The 18,641-nt window shown below is 45.5% G+C and overlaps 1 protein-coding gene across 2 annotated transcripts; it reads right to left on the minus strand.

Moving 5' to 3' along the window:
* Window positions 1-10,076: 10,076 nt before the first annotated feature.
* On the minus strand, window positions 10,077-12,086 carry lsm6 (LSM6 homolog, U6 small nuclear RNA and mRNA degradation associated). Of its 2 annotated transcripts, none has more exons than XM_071407480.1 (4): window positions 11,969-12,086; window positions 11,437-11,538; window positions 10,849-10,962; window positions 10,077-10,275 (listed from the first exon to the last, which is right to left on the minus strand). In XM_071407480.1, the coding sequence occupies exons 2-4, from the start codon at window positions 11,528-11,530 to the stop codon at window positions 10,241-10,243; spliced, it is 243 nt and encodes an 80-aa protein (XP_071263581.1). In that variant the 5' UTR covers window positions 11,531-11,538; window positions 11,969-12,086; the 3' UTR covers window positions 10,077-10,240. The 2 variants fall into 2 exon arrangements, with proteins under 2 accessions (XP_071263581.1, XP_071263582.1); XM_071407481.1 differs by having other exon boundaries at window positions 11,680-11,978.
* Window positions 12,087-18,641: the final 6,555 nt, after the last annotated feature.

An 18,641-nucleotide genomic window follows, 5' to 3' on the forward strand; every position in this document is an offset into this window, starting at 1 on the left:
GTGACGTCAGCATAGATTTCACAGCAGCGATATAATAGCTTTTAATGTATGATACCTAAACGTCTCAGGCCCTTCACTTCTAGAGTGGCAGACAGTTTATAAAAGTCTATCAAGCGTCCTGGGCTGGGGGTGTTACCTATGTGTGTTTCCTGTAAAACTGGTGTCTCCCATCCCTATTGGTCCGTCCCTGGCAGGTCCTTGTCCTCCAGTCTGACTCGCCTGCATCCCAAATGGCACCCTATTCCCTTTATAGTGCACTACTTCTGACCAGGGCTTTTGACCAGGGCCCAAGGGGTTTGGTCAAAAGTTGTGCACTATGTAGGGACTAGGGTGCCATTTGGAACGGGGCCTATGTGATAGAAGGACCCAGCAACCCCCTTTCCGCTCCTCTGATGCTTGTTAAAGCTCTGAAAGTGACACACCAGTAAAAACAACATAAGTGCCCAAACCTGGGTGGGAGTCACATTGAATTTAACAACCTCTTGTTTTGGTTTATTGGAATCATATCTTTATCTGATAGGTGCCTCTGCCTCTCTGCCTGGTGCACGCACACACACACACACACACACACACACACACACACACACACACACACACACACACACACACACACACACACACACACTTGCACACACACACACATTTCCTCACACACAGAGACACATCCTGCCTTGCTGTCCCTGTAATAGGCAGTGACACAGGGAGAGAGTGGAGGGATGAGGGACCCAGCGTTGGCCCAGGTCTGAGAGCCTTTAATTGTGTTTATGACAGTGCCCTGGCTCTGGGACTGGCACGAGTCCAGAGAGCAAAACGCGCGTGTGTGTGTGTGTGTGTGTGTATGTGTGTGTTTGTGGCATGCTTGACCTCCCTGATGGCCGGAGATGGGCTGAAGTCATAACTCTTCTGTCTGGGTTTACCCTTGAGCAATATCACAGCTTCTCTCTGAGCTGCGCAGAGTGCACTGAGTCAGGCCGATGAGCTTCTCTCAGTGTCACACACACACACACACACACACACACACACACACACACACACACACACACACACACACACACACACACACACACACACACACACACACACACACACACACACACACACACACACACACACACACACACACACTCTAACCTGCCCGTCCGCCCACCCAGACAAACTCTCTCTCTCTCTCTCTCTCTCTCTCTCTCTCTCTCTCTCTCTCTCTCTCTCTCTCTCTCTCTCTCTCTCTCTCTGTCTCTCTCTCACGCTCACACAGGCTCTCCAAGGCATTGCATCATAACGTCTCCAAACAATCACATTTGTAAGTAACTCGATGGGACATTATACTGTTTATCAAACAGAAATATGTCATATACAAAGTCATTTATCCTATATTCAAATGAGGAGGAGGATGTTTAGCTAAATTGCTCATGGCCTTGAAATGAAACCGTCCGTGTTCTGTACAGTTCCATTAAACTACCACTATTCAACATGAAAGCAGTCAGATCGCTGAAGGGGAGTCGTTTCACAATGATCTAAGACTATGCTGGGTTCCAAAATTAGACCCTGAAAATAACACTTTGATAGAGAAAGTAAAAGAAAGAATGCTCAGATACTGAGAGTGAGTTTTTACCTTCCATCTTGCCTCTCCCTCCAGTAGAGGTCAAGGGTCATCCAATGATTCCTGATCGCACAGCCAATGTCCCCTGAACCCCTCTTCCTCGACGGCTCACCCAGTGACACCACACAGCCGACACACTCACACACACTACACTACACACACTACACACATACACCACACAAACTACACACACACTACACACACTACAGCCGTTTACTTCGAGTAGGGAAAGAGCAACAAAAGACTCTTGCGTCCATCAAACAATTCCATTACCATGTTGGGCGCTTGCCAGCGACACTCTGCATTACCTTCGGCGGCGGACAAATTGGCACTCGGAAGCGTGTTGTAATGGAGGCTAATTGCCTGAGAGCAGGGTTAGTTTGTGTTTCATGCTAATTGCAAATCTCCAAATGCAACCGGGAGAGACTGGTGGTGGACAGAACAGGATGTATTGTACTGTTGTATCCCGAAATGGAAAGAAGAGAGAGGAGAGGAAGACATAACCTACGTATTGTTTGACAAGGCTACCACGCCACTGTTACTCAGATGTACCGTTAAGTGGGGTTAGTTTGGGTTTCATGGAAATCTCAGAATGCACAGCTAGGGAGACTGGTGGGCAACAGGACAGTGCAGGACAGGACAAGACAGGACAAAACAGGATAGACATCGTTGTAATATGACACTAGCATGATCAATGCAAAGGCTCGTGTTAGTGACTGGAGAGGAATTGATGGAACGGTATGAAATACATCAAACACGTAGTTTCCATGTGTTTGATGCCGTTCCATTTGCTCCGTTACGACCATTATTATGAGCCGTCCTCCCCTCAGCAGCCTCCACTGATATAACTACAAACAGTACAGATGCCACTGTTACTCAGATGTACTGTTAAGACCTTCCCTTTAAATGTATTAGCGGCGCAGGAGTGAATGCCACTTTAGAGGGTTTGGGGGGACGTTAAATGGTGCTGCGCAGGATGGTGCTCGGAGCAGTAGGAAGTGGGCCGGCCAGGTGCAGTGGTGTGACGCTTAACCGACCCCCCACCACCGTGTGTCCCAGTTCTGTGGGCAGGGCATGGTGCAGCTCGTTAACTCAGGCTCGTTAGGACAGACTAATGACATCTAAGCACACATATGAGAGGTTCACACACACACATAGTAGCCTACACATGGTGTCGGCCTCTAACCCTAACCCTACACATGGTGTCTGACTCTAACCCTAACCCTACACATGATGTCTGACTCTAACCCTAACCCTACACATGGTGTCTGACTCTAACCCTACACATGGTGTTTGACTCTAACCCTACACATGGTGTCTGACTCTAACCCTACACATGGTGTTTGACTCTAACCCTACACATGGTGTCTGACTCTAACCCTAACCCTACACATGATGTCTGACTCTAACCCTAACCCTACACATGGTGTCTGACTCTAACCCTAACCCTACACATGGTGTCTGACTCTAACCCTACACATGGTGTCTGACTCTAACCCTACACATGGTGTTTGACTCTAACCCTACACATGGTGTCTGACTCTAACCCTAACCCTACACATGATGTCTGACTCTAACCCTAACCCTACACATGGTGTCTGACTCTAACCCTACACATGGTGTTTGACTCTAACCCTACACATGATGTCTGACTCTAACCCTAACCCTACACATGGTGTCGGCCTCTAACCCTAACCCTACACATGGTGTCTGACTCTAACCCTAACCCTACACATGGTGTCTGACTCTAACCCTACACATGGTGTTTGACTCTAACCCTAACCCTACACATGATGTCTGACTCTAACCCTAACCCTACACATGATGTCTGACTCTAACCCTAACCCTACACATGATGTCTGACTCTAACCCTAACCCTACACATGATGTCTGACTCTAACCCTAACCCTACACATGATGTCTGACTCTAACCCTAACTCTACACATGGTGTCTGACTCTAACTCTAACCCTACACATGATGTCTGACTCTAACCCTAACCCTACACATGATGTCTGACTCTAACCCTACACATGATGTCTGACTCTAACTCTAACCTTACACATGGTGTCGGCCTCTAACCCTAACCCTACACATGGTGTCTGACTCTAACCCTAACCCTACACATGGTGTCTGACTCTAACCCTAACCCTACACATGGTGTCTGACTCTAACCCTAACCCTACACATGATGTCTGACTCTAACCCTAACCCTACACATGGTGTCTGACTCTAACCCTACACATGATGTCTGACTCTAACCCTAACCCTACACATGGTGTCTGACTCTAATCCTAACCCTACACATGGTGTCTGACTCTAACCCTAACCCTACACATGATGTCTGACTCTAACCCTACACATGATGTCTGACTCTAATCCTAACCCTACACATGATGTCTGACTCTAACCCTAACCCTACACATGATGTCTGACTCTAACCCTAACCCTACACATGGTGTCTGACTCTAACCCTAACCCTACACATGATGTCTGACTCTAACCCTAACCCTACACATGGTGTCTGACTCTAACCCTACACATGATGTCTGACTCTAACCCTAACCCTACACATGGTGTCTGACTCTAACCCTAACCCTACACATGGTGTCTGACTCTAATCCTAACCCTACACATGGTGTCTGACTCTAACCCTAACCCTACACATGATGTCTGACTCTAACCCTACACATGACGTCTGACTCTAACCCTAACCCTACACATGATGTCTGACTCTAACCCTACACATGATGTCTGACTCTAACCCTAACCCTACACATGATGTCTGACTCTAACCCTAACCCTACACATGGTGTCTGACTCTAACCCTAACCCTACACATGGTGTCTGACTCTAACCCCAACCCTACACATGATGTCTGACTCTAACCCTAACCCTACACATGGTGTCTGACTCTAACCCTAACCCTACACATGGTGTCTGACTCTAACCCTACACATGATGTCTGACTCTAACCCTAACCCTACACATGGTGTCTGACTCTAACCCTACACATGGCCCAATGGTGTCTGACTCTAACCCTACACATGGTGTCTGACTCTAACCCTACACATGATGTCTGACTCTAACCCTAACCCTACACATGGTGTCTGACTCTAACCCTAACCCTACACATGGTGTCTGACTCTAACCCTACACATGATGTCTGACTCTAACCCTAACCCTACACATGGTGTCTGACTCTAACCCTAACCCTACACATGGTGTCTGACTCTAACCCTAACCCTACACATGATGTCTGACTCTAACCCTAACCCTACACATGGTGTCTGACTCTAACCCTAACCCTACACATGATGTCTGACTCTAACCCTACACATGGTGTCTGACTCTAACCCTAACCCTACACATGATGTCTGACTCTAACCCTAACCCTACACATGGTGTCTAACCCTAACCCTACACATGATGTCTGACTCTAACTCTAACCCTACACATGATGTCTGACTCTAACCCTACACATGGTGTCTGACTCTAACCCTAACCCTACACATGATGTCTGACTCTAACTCTAACCCTACACATGATGTCTAACCCTAACCCTACACATGGTGTCTGACTCTAACCCTAACCCTACACATGATGTCTGACTCTAACCCTAACCCTACACATGGTGTTTGACTCTAACCCTACACATTATGTCTGACTCTAACCCTAACCCTACACATGGTGTCTGACTCTAATCCTAACCCTACACATGGTGTCTGACTCTAACCCTAACCCTACACATGATGTCTGACTCTAACCCTACACATGATGTCTGACTCTAATCCTAACCCTACACATGATGTCTGACTCTAACCCTAACCCTACACATGATGTCTGACTCTAACCCTAACCCTACACATGATGTCTGACTCTAACCCTAACCCTACACATGGTGTCTGACTCTAACCCTAACCCTACACATGATGTCTGACTCTAACCCTAACCCTACACATGGTGTCTGACTCTAACCCTAACCCTACACATGGTGTCTGACTCTAACCCTACACATGGTGTCTGACTCTAACCCTACACATGATGTCTGACTCTAACCCTAACCCTACACATGGTGTCTGACTCTAACCCTAACCCTACACATGGTGTCTGACTCTAACCCTAACCCTACACATGGTGTCTGACTCTAACCCTACACATGATGTCTGACTCTAACCCTAACCCTACACATGGTGTCTGACTCTAACCCTAACCCTACACATGGTGTCTGACTCTAACCCTACACATGATGTCTGACTCTAACCCTAACCCTACACATGGTGTCTGACTCTAACCCTAACCCTACACATGGTGTCTGACTCTAACCCTAACCCTACACATGGTGTCTGACTCTAACCCTACACATGGCCCAATGGTGTCTGACTCTAACCCTACACATGGTGTCTGACTCTAACCCTACACATGATGTCTGACTCTAACCCTAACCCTACACATGGTGTCTGACTCTAACCCTAACCCTACACATGGTGTCTGACTCTAACCCTACACATGATGTCTGACTCTAACCCTAACCCTACACATGGTGTCTGACTCTAACCCTAACCCTACACATGGTGTCTGACTCTAACCCTACACATGATGTCTGACTCTAACCCTAACCCTACACATGGTGTCTGACTCTAACCCTAACCCTACACATGATGTCTGACTCTAACCCTAACCCTACACATGGTGTCTGACTCTAACCCTAACCCTACACATGGTGTCTGACTCTAACCCTAACCCTACACATGGCCCAATGGTGTCTGACTCTCACCAGCAGGGCAGTGGGCTACATATGTAGTGCAGTGTTTCCCAGATGGTGGGTCACAACTCAAGACATAGGCTTTGTTTACCGTTTGGCTCATAGCACAACACAATTTGATTACTACCATATATGGACTAACAGTGGTCTGTGCACTGTAGGCCCTTTAGGGTTAACAACAGTGGGAGCATGTATGTCAGTGTAGTGCATTGTGGGTATATGCACCATGGCCCCATGGCCTTCTTCCGAATGGGTACCTTCTCTCCTCACCCTCCTCAACCTGCTTAGACCAGCTTCACACTGTTGCCATTTGGGGCCAAGATAAATCACAGCACCCCTGCCCTGGGGCTCGGAATAGCTCCTTTCAGATAAGAAGGTCAGAGGTCACATTCCTGACCAAGGTTGACTGTGTGTATGGCTATGCTAGCTGCCGGGCTAAATTAAGAGGTTTGGGGTGGCGGGATGGTGGGTCCAGGGTCTCGGCCTCCGACTCAATCAGAATCAAAACACTACTGGAACTTGAGTTTGGTGTTCTGAAGTACTTGAGTTTGGTGTCTGCTTTTGGAGTGGACTTTCTCATGTAATAAATATTCAGGTTTAACATTGTGTTGTGAAAAAAATCCATGTGTATTGCTAACACACTATTGCATTCTAAACCACCTTAATGTGTCAAACATTTACGTGAACTATTTGATTTTATAAAGAAACAGCATGTTGGGAAGAGCATGGCTTTCAGCAAGTATGGTTGACCAACACTAACACACTTTAAACAGCCTGTATAATGACTGCATTTTCCCTGAACTTGGAAACTGGATCTGAGGTGTTTGTTCCAGTGTAACCATTAACCTCTGACCCCTGACCCTGGAGTGGAATGGGAGACGAGAGAGAGGCCCCGTGTGGGAGGTGGTCATCATTTACACATGACAGGCAGGCAGTTAGGGGTTAAGACAGAGGGGGGGGGGGGGGGGGTATAGTGGTTAAAGACAGGTCAAGTTCACACAGGACAAAGCCCAGATCCCTTTCCCATGCCTTAGGGTTGTTTACACACACACACACACACACACACACACACACACACACACACACACACACACACACACACACACACACACACACACACACACACACACACACACACACACACACACACACACACACACACACACACACACACACACACACACACACACACACACACACACACACACACACACACACACACACACATTCTCACCTTGATGGTGTTGTGTACAGTATTTATATCATACATTGTTTTACGACATCAACAAAACAGGCCTCCAATTCAGGAATCCACAAATGTTGTGAACAACACATGAAATGTTAAAAGTCACTAACACCTCCTTGCCCTATTTGAGGACAGGTATCCAGGCAGCATGACCTGAACAAAGCGATACCAGGTTATCCTTATGGGTTTCTATGGTTGTCCTCGTCTATTTGATCCTGACGATAGACAGTGCTGCAGTGTGATCAGTCAGGGTCATGCTATCGCCCTGTCTCTTTCTCTCTCTCTCATGTAGTTATCGGCTTTGGCAGCTGGTGGTGCTGTAAGACTTTGAGTCCTCTAATGGCTCCTCAGTAACAAGGTTAGTGCGATAGATAGAGAGAGTGACAGAGAGAGGGAGAGAGAGTGACAGAGAGTGACAGAGAAAGAGAGTGTGACAGAGAAAGAGAGAGCGAGAGTGTGACAGAGAGACAGAGAGAGAGAGCGAGAGTGTGACAGAGAGAGAATGACCACGCGAGAGAGAGCGAGAGTGTGTGACAGAGTGTGACAGAGAGAGAATGACCACGCGAGAGAGAGCGAGAGTGTGTGACAGAGTGTGACAGAGAGAGAGAGAGTGTGACAGAGAGAGTGTGTGTGTGTTCACCGCTGCAGCACCCTTTGATGGGCAAGGTGGAGAGAATAGGTGTGTTTGATACAAAACCCCAATGCAGACCCACACTGAGAGAGGACTGACATGTTATCATTCAACTCTTTATTCTAGGGGTTAGAAAGGGAAATGTGCAGTTGCAAAAGTAGACTGCCTGAAACCAATACATGTACATACACACTCCCAGAGGAGTACAGGGCAGCGTACTCGGGAGTGTGTGTCTGAACAGTCCGGGCCAATAGCAGTACAATAGCGTGAGGTCTGCCACCAGGTCATTACTGTGAACAGGATTGATTGGGCTTCCTGCGAGGCCGCACAGCCAGCAGCTCCGTTATGATTCCACTCTGTAAATATTTGCCTGCGCTAACCTCGCTAGCTGCCATAATGATTCTACGCGTGTCTGTGTCAATGTGTGTGTGCGTGAAAGAGAGTGTGTGTGTCTGTCAGTATCAGTGTGTGTGTGTGTGTGTCTGTGTGCTCTGCAGCGAGCCCCCGTCTCTCCCCTCTCACTCGCTCCAGTCGCGGCTCGGCGGAGGGAGTTTGATCAATAATGCGTCCTTCATCCTGAAGTCAGACCTGACCTTGGCAGCCTTTTGTCTCCTAGCAGAGGCCAGAGTGCGCATGTATAGGGTGGAAAACAAGGCCCTGCAAAGTCTCCCTCCCCCCAAACCACCACAAGCAGTTGAATCCTAATGAATCATATATTCATTACGTTCTTCTCAGCATAATGAACTGATGTCACGTTTGGTTTGAACACATTGGCTAAATTACTAGTACAGATGACCTAAATGGGTTAAACATCCACATCTCTGCATATGTTATGCATGGTGTTTCAGGAGGTAGGCAGCAGGAATCAACTGAGGGGAGGATAAAGAGACAACTTATTGAGAACAAAAGCATCTATCCATCTTGTAGTTATGAGGGGTTCATGTGCTTGAGGAGTAAAGAAACCTGTGTGAGTGTGCTGAAAAAGAGATGCTTTGTGTGTGGGTAGTGAGAAAACCAATCACCTGCCACACTAGACAGAACACCAACAGGCTGTATCACATTCAGTAATCACACCTCCCATTAACCATCTATCCACTACCAGAGGCAAACGGGCAGCTACTATGACAGATCTGTTTACATGTTAATAGAATCTGACATAGCCTTCAGGAGGGACCATTTGTAGACAGGCATCACGGTTTTGTTTCTCCATAATGGCTGGTTTTGATTGGTAATTGAGAAAATGCCAGAAGTCAATTGGCCATGCTCAGACTCCACCCACACATTAAACCAATTATGATTAACACATCATATACCGTATAGACTGATAGTGATGAATGCAGCCCTTCAGGGTCAGTGTATCCTGTATAATCTGTCTCATAACATTGAAGGAGAATGAGACATAAGTTATATTGTGAATGAATGCCTTGCCGTATCGTATGCCCAGTGCTTTATATGGTCTCTATGTTATTGGAAGCTGGCAGGGCTCAAGAGGACACAGTGAATTACTAGATTGAAGCTGAAATACACTCCATCAGTATGGCTTTAAGCTTCGTCATCATATAGGACTGACTGGAGAATATTATCTAGAAGAATCACTGCTCATGTTCAACCAGCCTCCACAGGTCAGTAAGGAACCAAGGAAGGAAAGTCTATATTCCTTCAATATAAAATGAAAATACTTCAATACTCAAGTATGGGAGTATACAGATGTACTATATACTGTAAGTATACAATATATGTGCATAATCTTTTACAATTATGTTAGTGTCATCATTTGACAAAAGAAAGGCAAGTTTTGCTCTAAATTTAGGTGGGGAAAAACACTCGGAACAAAATTAAACTTCCAAAAAACATTTATTGGATTGTTCTCCTTTTTACAAAAAACTAAACACTCTTCATGCCAGAGACATTAAACAATACGAACAACAATGTTCTCATATAACATAATCAACTGGAACAACGTCAGGGATAAAAATAAAAAAGGGACAAATCCTCTGCATCACATCTTCCTCTTCTGGGTGCTGATGTATAACACTAAGGAAGGAAATAGAAAATAATTAGTACAGACAAGAAAGGTGAAAACTTAAAATGCCATGTAGATACAAAACCAGATAGTATTATGTGAGATATCGCGCTGACTTCCGTAACTACTAAGAGGGTGAAGCGCAAGGCTAAACTTCTCTGCTGTTGTCACCACCCATGAAGATACTCATATTTTTTGTGCAAGGTCTTGTATCGTGCTCATCTTGCAATATCTACGGTACATCCTGCTGTCTGTGGCAACGTTAAATATCAGAAAGTCTCAGTTAATTACGAGTCATCTACCGTGTTTACGTGCTAGTCAGGAACTAGGAAACAGACATTTCCGACTTGTTAACCGGTTGAAGTTATACACATGCCACGTTCAACCAGTTAGCAAGTCGGAAATTTCAGTTTCATAGTTCCGACTAGCATGTGAAATCGGCAATCATCAAAAATAAGTCATTACTAAAATTAATGGGAAGGAGTAATACACTATTCTCCATAGCTATTCAATATCATGTTGACTTCTACACAAGTGCCACCAAGTAGTTAGAAAAAGCAAGTGTCTGGTTCTGGGGCTCTTACCATTGTTTCCTCTCAGGAAGGCGTCACCATACTTGTTCTTCAGCTGGCCATTGACATACTCCTCTGTCTGCTCCACTGCAATGTTCATATAGCCATCCAGACAGGCTAGGACACCTATAGAAAAGGCACAAACTAATGTCAATGGCACAGACAGGCAGTCTCTGGACAATGCATCTTTAAACATCAGATCAGGCATAGAAGTCAAATGCATTCTGTGTGGAGTAAGGATAGCACCAATAGTACTGTAACACAAACAAACAAACTTTTACATTTGCTGCTACTCTTATTTACTTGACTCTTATTATCGATCCTGATGCCTAGTCACTTTACCGCCTTCATGTACATATCTACCTCAAATACCTCATACCTCTGCACATTGTTCTGGTACTCCCTGCATATAGTTTTATTCTTGTATTATTTAATTCTGCATTGTTGGGAAGGGCTCCTAAGCAAGAGTTTCACAGTAAAGTCTACACCAATTGTATTTGGCGCATGTGACAAATAAAATTCAGTTCTTGGTTAACAGGCAGTCTAGAAATATCACATACTGGCCAACTAGGTGATGACTTATAAAAGGTGCAGTGTTACCTCTGTAATCCACTCCAGAGTTGAGCTTGACCACAACTGGTCTGCCAATGATCTGCTTCAGAAAGTCACTGGGGGTCTGCTTTCTGAGACTCATGATTCTGTCTGGAAGAGGGACATAAAGGAACAATAACTATGTATGATTCAAAATGCATAGGAAACGTTGCATCAGATCTGTATCCTACTAACATGGAGAAGATGCTAAATAGCTGTATTAGCAGGATGCACATTATGAAAAATGCATACTTGCAATGTAGAAGGCTAACTAGCTTGCTAATGAACAGGTAGCTAGCTAGTTAGCTTATCAGCAAAACACAGAAATGACTGCGCTGGCTGGGCTAATGTGGCTAACAGGCCTAGCTATTAGTTAGCCTGCTGAAAAGCCACATTGAATCAGTCTTCATAGACAAAAATGCATATGCTAGTAGCATAACATTTCACGGTACTGAAAATAAAATTACGTATCGAATCGTTACTTAGCTATGTTAGGCATCTACCGAATTAGCATTAGCTTGTTAGCAATCTAGCTACCCACCTGTACTTCACCGTTCGTAGCTAGAATAATTTCTGTTGTGTTTTGGCTGTGAGAACAGCAGCCAATCAGCTACTTTTACCGGGCTCTGGTGTACGGTATCCAATAAAGGACAAACATCTATCTTCAAAACCGCGTTTTGGATTTCTCACTATTCTTGAGGGTATATTTAAAATATTTTTTGAAAACTCTCATAAAACAATTATATGAATAGGTGGATATTTTATTATATGTATGAGTGAGATAATGTGAAAGCTTTTATTAATTTGCATGCATTAAACAGTCTACTAGGTCTTCTGTCTAATCTGCATATCAGCAATAAATTATCGAAATACAGGCTTAAAGTTTTTTTACTGTCATTTGAACCACTTCATGGAGACAGCACTATTATGTAGATACATTATATATAGTCTAAATACCTGTATTTGCATTGCATTACCTTGTAATACTATTCCCCGTGATAATGACCTTCTGACATGCAGGGCATTATGCTTTCATTGCCACTTATAGCCACTTCATTAAAAATGCATGAGCATATTAGCTGCAACCACTAACCACTATTTGATTCATACACATCCATTTTATCTCACCATCACCAATAGAATAATGCTCATCATAGGATGGTGCAATACACTCAGAATTGCTCTATTGGAAGTGGAGGATTCCCATTCTGTTGATAATGTTTTCAGATCCCTGTGATTTTTTTCCTTTATAAGGTACATTATCACTCACCAAGATAAAGTATGTCATCTGATAACCCAGAGATGCTGGGGTGTGAGTCGTGACCCAAAAACCACACAGGTTTGGAGGTATATGAGAAATGAGTTTGGGAGAAGAAGAAGAAGGATGGGGGTATATGGTGGGGAAAGGAGGAGGAGAGAGCGTTGGGCTGTGTGTGTGTGTGTGTGTGTGTGTGTGTGTGTGTGTGTGTGTGTGTGTGTGTGTGTGTGTGTGTGTGTGTGTGTGTGTGTGTGTGTGTGTGTGTGTGTGTGTGTGTGTGTGTGTGTGTGTGTGTGTGTGTGTGTGTGTGTGTGTGTGTGCGTGTGTGTGTGTGTGTATTGGGAGAGAGGCAGAGGAGAGAGCATGGGCTATGAGTATGTGTGTGTGCGTGTGTGTGTATTGGGAGAGAGGCAGAGGAGAGAGCATGGGCTGTGTGTATGTGTGTGTGCGTGTGTGTGTATTGGGAGAGAGGCAGAGGAGAGAGCGTGGGCTGTGTGTATGTGTGTGTGAGTGTGTGTGTATTGGGAGAGAGGCAGAGGAGAGAGCATGGGCTGTGTGTGTGTGTGTGTGTGTATTGGGAGCGAGGCAGAGGAGAGAGCATGGGCTGTGTGTGTTTGGAGGGAGGGAGGAAGAGAGAAGAATGAAGCAGTGAGAGGAGGAATCATAAAGTACATGTAGCTTGGTCTAGACAGGTTTCTTGTTAGTGGGGCATGGCTAGCCCTGCGGAGGCTAGAGGTTAATTTGGTATCTGCTGCTGTGTTAAACTAAGGTCAGTGCTACAAGTCCTTAAATCATAAACAAGAGTAGTTAAGAGTCTTGTATACACCTAGGCACAGGTTAATGAATATTCAATTAGCTGTTTTTTTTCTTCCCCCTGTTGCCGTCTTCGGGAATCGGGCGCTAGTGTGTAAATAGGATTTTGCCAGGGAAAAATACATCTGATATACCTTTGGTAGGCACCAAAGTCAATAACGTTCTATGTCTTTGGACAAATTCTACATTCATTATAGAGATGTACAGTAGAGAGCACCTCTAATTTGAATTGAATTTATAGTTATGAATGTTATGTTATGTTATGGCTCCCGTGTGGCTCAGTTGGTAGAGCATGGCGCTTGCAACGCCAGGGTTGTGGGTTTGATTCCCACAGGGGACCAGTATGTAAATGTATTCATTCACTACTGTAAGTTGTTTTGGACGTAAAACTTAAATGTACTGTTGTCTCCCTCTCATTGTATTGGCACACATTCTTAACTATAATGGCTTGGAGCCATGAATTCAGCTTGTTAAGTCATACTGAATTGAAATACATGGTCAACGGTCATGTAAAAACACATGGGTCACGGCGTCTTCTCCATCATCATTGTATCTTGGTGGGGAATTTTATAATATCACCTCCGGTGGGAACCTAACCTGACCGTGTACGCCCTCTGCCTTTGTGCGGAAAATCATACCCTTAGAATGACATGTCAGAGAGGTATCATCAGAAAAGGCATCCAAGCTTTATATATATTTTAGCTATGTATTCATTCCAACTCTGTGCAGAATTCATACAGAAGGGAATGCTATCTCCTGAAAGGAAGAAGACAAGACAGATTCACATTCATTACAGTGACTTGCCGTGACCCAAGCTCCCTCCACATTGTGTATCAGAAGCTTAACCGATCACACTGACCATTACGGGGGGATATTGAAAGCTGAAAATGGCAACCTCTAATATAATAACTATGTGCTGTGGCCAGATGTGGCTTCTCTTTGCTCTGTCTGACCAGCCTAGTATCTATAACAACAGAGGTCGGCTCAAATGGACAGCCAGCGAGAGCAACAGTTGATTCTCAGACAAATCCCTCCCTCTCAACCTAGAGACCCCTAACCCCTAGAGGAAGGGCCGCGAAATGGAAAGATTATGGTGGTGAGAGATGCTGTTGTTGCTTAGGGGTTGGAGGGATGGAGAGAGAGAGGGGAGGTAGGGAGAGGTTGAAGGTGAGAGGAGGTGGGAAGAGGTGGGGGGCGGCCCTCCATCCTTCCATCCCTCTAGTGTCCGCAGGCAGGATGGATGGAGGGCGGAGGAAAGGAGGGGGGTTGGGTGCAGAGCGTCTAGACTGAGTTGACCCTCCGAGACCAGGTTTTCTCTCCAGGTCAGGCTGGATATGGAGGGGGATAATGGAAAACCTCGAGGGAGTTTTCAACTGAAAAACAGATTGCCTGCTGGCATGGTCTTGTTCTATCCCAATACTAATCCCTTACTGTATAGAGGTAATCGCTTGGAAGTGAAGGGCAACGGTCCCCCTTGATCAGAAAAGGACCATGGAAACCCCAGCTGCCACCTTCACTATATTCCCAGATACCTGGATGTCTTTAGTCTGGTGCTGGGATGGTGTGATGTTATGAAGGCCAGTTCCATTCACTGGTGGTGCTCTTATGATTTCATCCAAGGTTTGCCTGTCTCACCACACTAGGAGATATAGCAATAACTGTCATCCACCAAGGCTACTGTGGTGGACAGGTCACTGCGTCAGTTCAGATGCAGCACTATTGATATAGAAATACATTGCCAAGTGTAAACAGGTGGATAAAAGATGAAAGTATTCCTAGAATGCATTTACAAGCCCCTGCCAGATATACAATACTAGATTACCTGCAGAAACACAATGTGCATAATATGCATACTTCAATGCTTTTGTAGTTTATTCCTCCTTATTATTTCCAGTCCAATGACACATCCGACTGACTTCCTCTTAATGAGTCAGCGGTGAGCGTTGACGGTTGACAGCGGTGCGCTGGCCCCCAAGGCCCTCCGGTGAGCCGGGCACGGTGCGAGGCGGGGGAGGTGGAGTGTAGTCACTCCCTGTAATTTGGGAGGAACTCCACCGAGACATTCTGAGAGAGAGAGAGAGAGAGAGAGAGAGAGATGAAAGCCCCTTCTCTTTTTCCACAGCCACCAAGCTCCAACCGCCGACAGCCAACCGGCTGCCTGAAAGAGAGGCTAACAGAACCCAGCCTGCCTGGTTGGTATCCCCCAGGGGTTAGAGCTTGGACCGGCTCAAATCAGCCTAGCCCTGGAGGCATGTTCTCTCCCTCAGGAGCAGTGGGACCACAGACAGCCAGACAGTCAGTCAGTCTTCCCCCACCCTCCACCGCATAGCAGCCCAGAAGCGGGCCAGCCAACACGGGGCTGGATCCCTTGGGATCCCCCTCTTAGTGGGAGAGTGCTTGCTGGAGCTTTACTCCGAGTGTCTGATTCAGTCTGACGACCTCCCATGTTTCTTATTTTACTCTGGCTATGACGTTGATCTCTCCATTTGTGGCATCTTCTGAAGTGGTGGGAAGTAAATGAAAGCCGGTGCTGTAGTTCTGTACCAAATCAAGTGTTACTACAACACAAAGTCAATCACTATGATAAAGACTGATGGTGCTGCCTTATCTTTTAGTAATAATACTATGCTTCCAAGGACAATAATTGACACCAAGGGTTCCCCTATTTTACTTTTTTTTATTTTATTAGGTAACAATCAAGCAACAATTATGTAATAATCCACAGTATATTTAAGATCTCATATAGAAAACGACAGTATGAGATTTACAGTATCAATCAATCAATCAGATTAATTTATAAAACCCTATTTACATCAGCAGATGTCCCAAAGTACACAGAAAGCCAGCCTAAAACCACAAAAAGCAAGCAATGCAGATGTAGAAGCACAGTGGCTAAGAAAAACACCCTATCATCACATGACCAGGTTGCCCATTTGACTAGAATGTGAGCTACCCGCATGACGCTAGTCGCCAGCCATGCAGCCGGGGTGTTGAAGACAGAGAGTGGTTGTGCTTTTGTCAGACCATCGCTAGATGGAGGGATGGTGAATGGATTGATGGTGCTTATACAAGGAGCCACTCCATCGGCAGGCCATAAATATGCATCGTGACATTTGGAACAAAGCCTTCTCGTCATGCTTTCATTATGAGCCCCTCTGCCTAGCTGCATCCCGTAACATATCGCCATACTGTCACACCTTGTGTTTCATTGCCTATCTCTCTGTTCATCACCATGGCTGAGTTACCTCGAGATGTTGGCAGGTGATATGAAGATGGTTGAGTCGCACAATGGTCTGTGAATGAACGTGCAATAGGGAGCAGCAATTTCGATATTGACAGAGAACAAATTATTTGGGAGGTTGTACACTGTGTTTTGTTTTCCTCTCGATGTGGTGACGACATGCGATGCGAACACGCTCGTTACTGATTATGAATTTACCTAAGAGTGGCATTTCGGGATCAAAAGAGGCTCTGTACATGTCAGAGTATGTATTTGCGGTTGGTTGACTGTATAGTTCATGGGATCAGCACAGTGTAGTCAGATAGAGGAACCTGAGTTAACAGCTCCCTGCACCGACAGTATAGCATTTAGAACACTGGCTGGCCTTTTTCTCCAAACACCTCATTGCTTTAGAAAGGAATAAATATCCAAGACAGGCAGCCAGGAGCTGTTCCTTTCAAATCCCACACATCTCTCTCTCTTTCTTTTTCTCTCTCTCGCACTTGTTCTCTCTGTCTCGCCCCCTCCTCTCTCTCTTTCTCCTCCCCTCTCTCTCATCCTCCTCTCTTTCTCTTTCTCATCCTCCTCGCTCTCCTCTTTCTCTCTCTCTCCCCTTCTCTTTCTCCATCTTATCTCTCTCCCACTCTCTTTTTCTTACTCTTTCTCTCTCCCCTCTCTCTCTCTCTCTCTCTCGGTTGCCATTTGACCAGGAGTGCTTCCTGCCACAGAGGACCTGTGACTCAACAGACAGAGTACAGCAACATTCTCCACTCACCCTCATGAATATGCACGGAATTAAAACAGGAGCACTGACTATGTGGTACTGTGGAGGTTCCGGTTTGATTCTCAAGTCGCCATATCGACCAAAAAAAAGAAGAGAGATTGTAGGGAAATATCTCGACGGTGTGGGGGGAAATGTTTAACACTAATTTCTTTATCCCTTTCACAGGAGTACCATGTTACAAGAGAAGTCCTCGCGGCGGGCCAGCGGGCCCCGATAAATCTCAGCTGTCAGCTGGCAAGTGCCCAAGACACCGAGACGTTCTTTTCAGAACGTGCCAATCTCACAGAAGAGCTAGGACTCTAGAACACCGCCCCGAGTGCCAATGCTTCACCGTGATGGGGGGGATTCTAGCGTCCTAGCTCGATGGACGAGCAGACAAATGAATGCGGCCTTATCCCTTTATGTCGGCCATCACTGAGGTGGCGTTTCACACAAACCCCTCTGATGACCCAATCCTCCCGACCCGGCGGTTAACCTCCGCCCGGCTCAGCCGGCGTGACACCGACAGAGTGCGTGCCACCCAGAGAGGAACCTGGGAGAAGAGACATACGACACAGTGTCAGCTTGTCTTCTGCTCAGGACCGCCGTGTGAGAATCGATTTGAAAATGAGACAGGATTTATGATGTCGTTCATCAGAATGAGAGTTAAGAATTCTTCTAGTCTTCACATAGATAAATGTCCAGGTGGCTGGAGCTGCTGAGTGGGAGAGAATATGGTGTTTGTGTGAAGATGCAACAGCCCTCTCTCTAAATAGAATGCTTTGCCACACTTGGTTTTTGTTCACTCTATTTAAAGGTAGGGAGGGTGAGCACACAACCACTTGTTTCTCAGAATGAGTCATGAATGGATCGGTCATTTGCCAAGCACACACACAACACTGAGTGTAAAAAACTTTAGGAACACCTGCTCTTTCCATGACATAGACTGACCAGGTGAATCCAGGTGAAAGCTACGATCCCTTATTGATGTCACTTGTTAAATCCACTTCAACCAGTGTTAAAAAAATAAACAATTGTGCTGGCTATTTTGCTTAATATAAGCAATTTTAAATGGTTTATACTTTTAATTTTGATACTTAATTACATTTGAGCAATTCCATTTACTTTTGATACTTAAGTATATTTAAAACCAAATACTT

The sequence above is a fragment of the Salvelinus alpinus genome, chromosome 6 (assembly GCF_045679555.1).
Source record: "Salvelinus alpinus chromosome 6, SLU_Salpinus.1, whole genome shotgun sequence".
NCBI lineage: Eukaryota > Metazoa > Chordata > Actinopteri > Salmoniformes > Salmonidae > Salvelinus > Salvelinus alpinus.

Excerpts from the sequence above, each read along its gene's own strand:
- lsm6 (XM_071407480.1), bottom strand. The coding sequence starts at position 11,530 with ATGAGTCTCAGAAAGCAGACCCCCAGTGACTTTCTGAAGCAGATCATT. Across the intron at positions 10,963-11,436 it reads CTCTGGAGTGGATTACAGAG|GTGTCCTAGCCTGTCTGGAT; the intron begins GTAACACTGCAC and ends CCTTTTCTATAG. Across the intron at positions 10,276-10,848 it reads CTTCCTGAGAGGAAACAATG|TGTTATACATCAGCACCCAG; the intron begins GTAAGAGCCCCA and ends TTCCTTCCTTAG.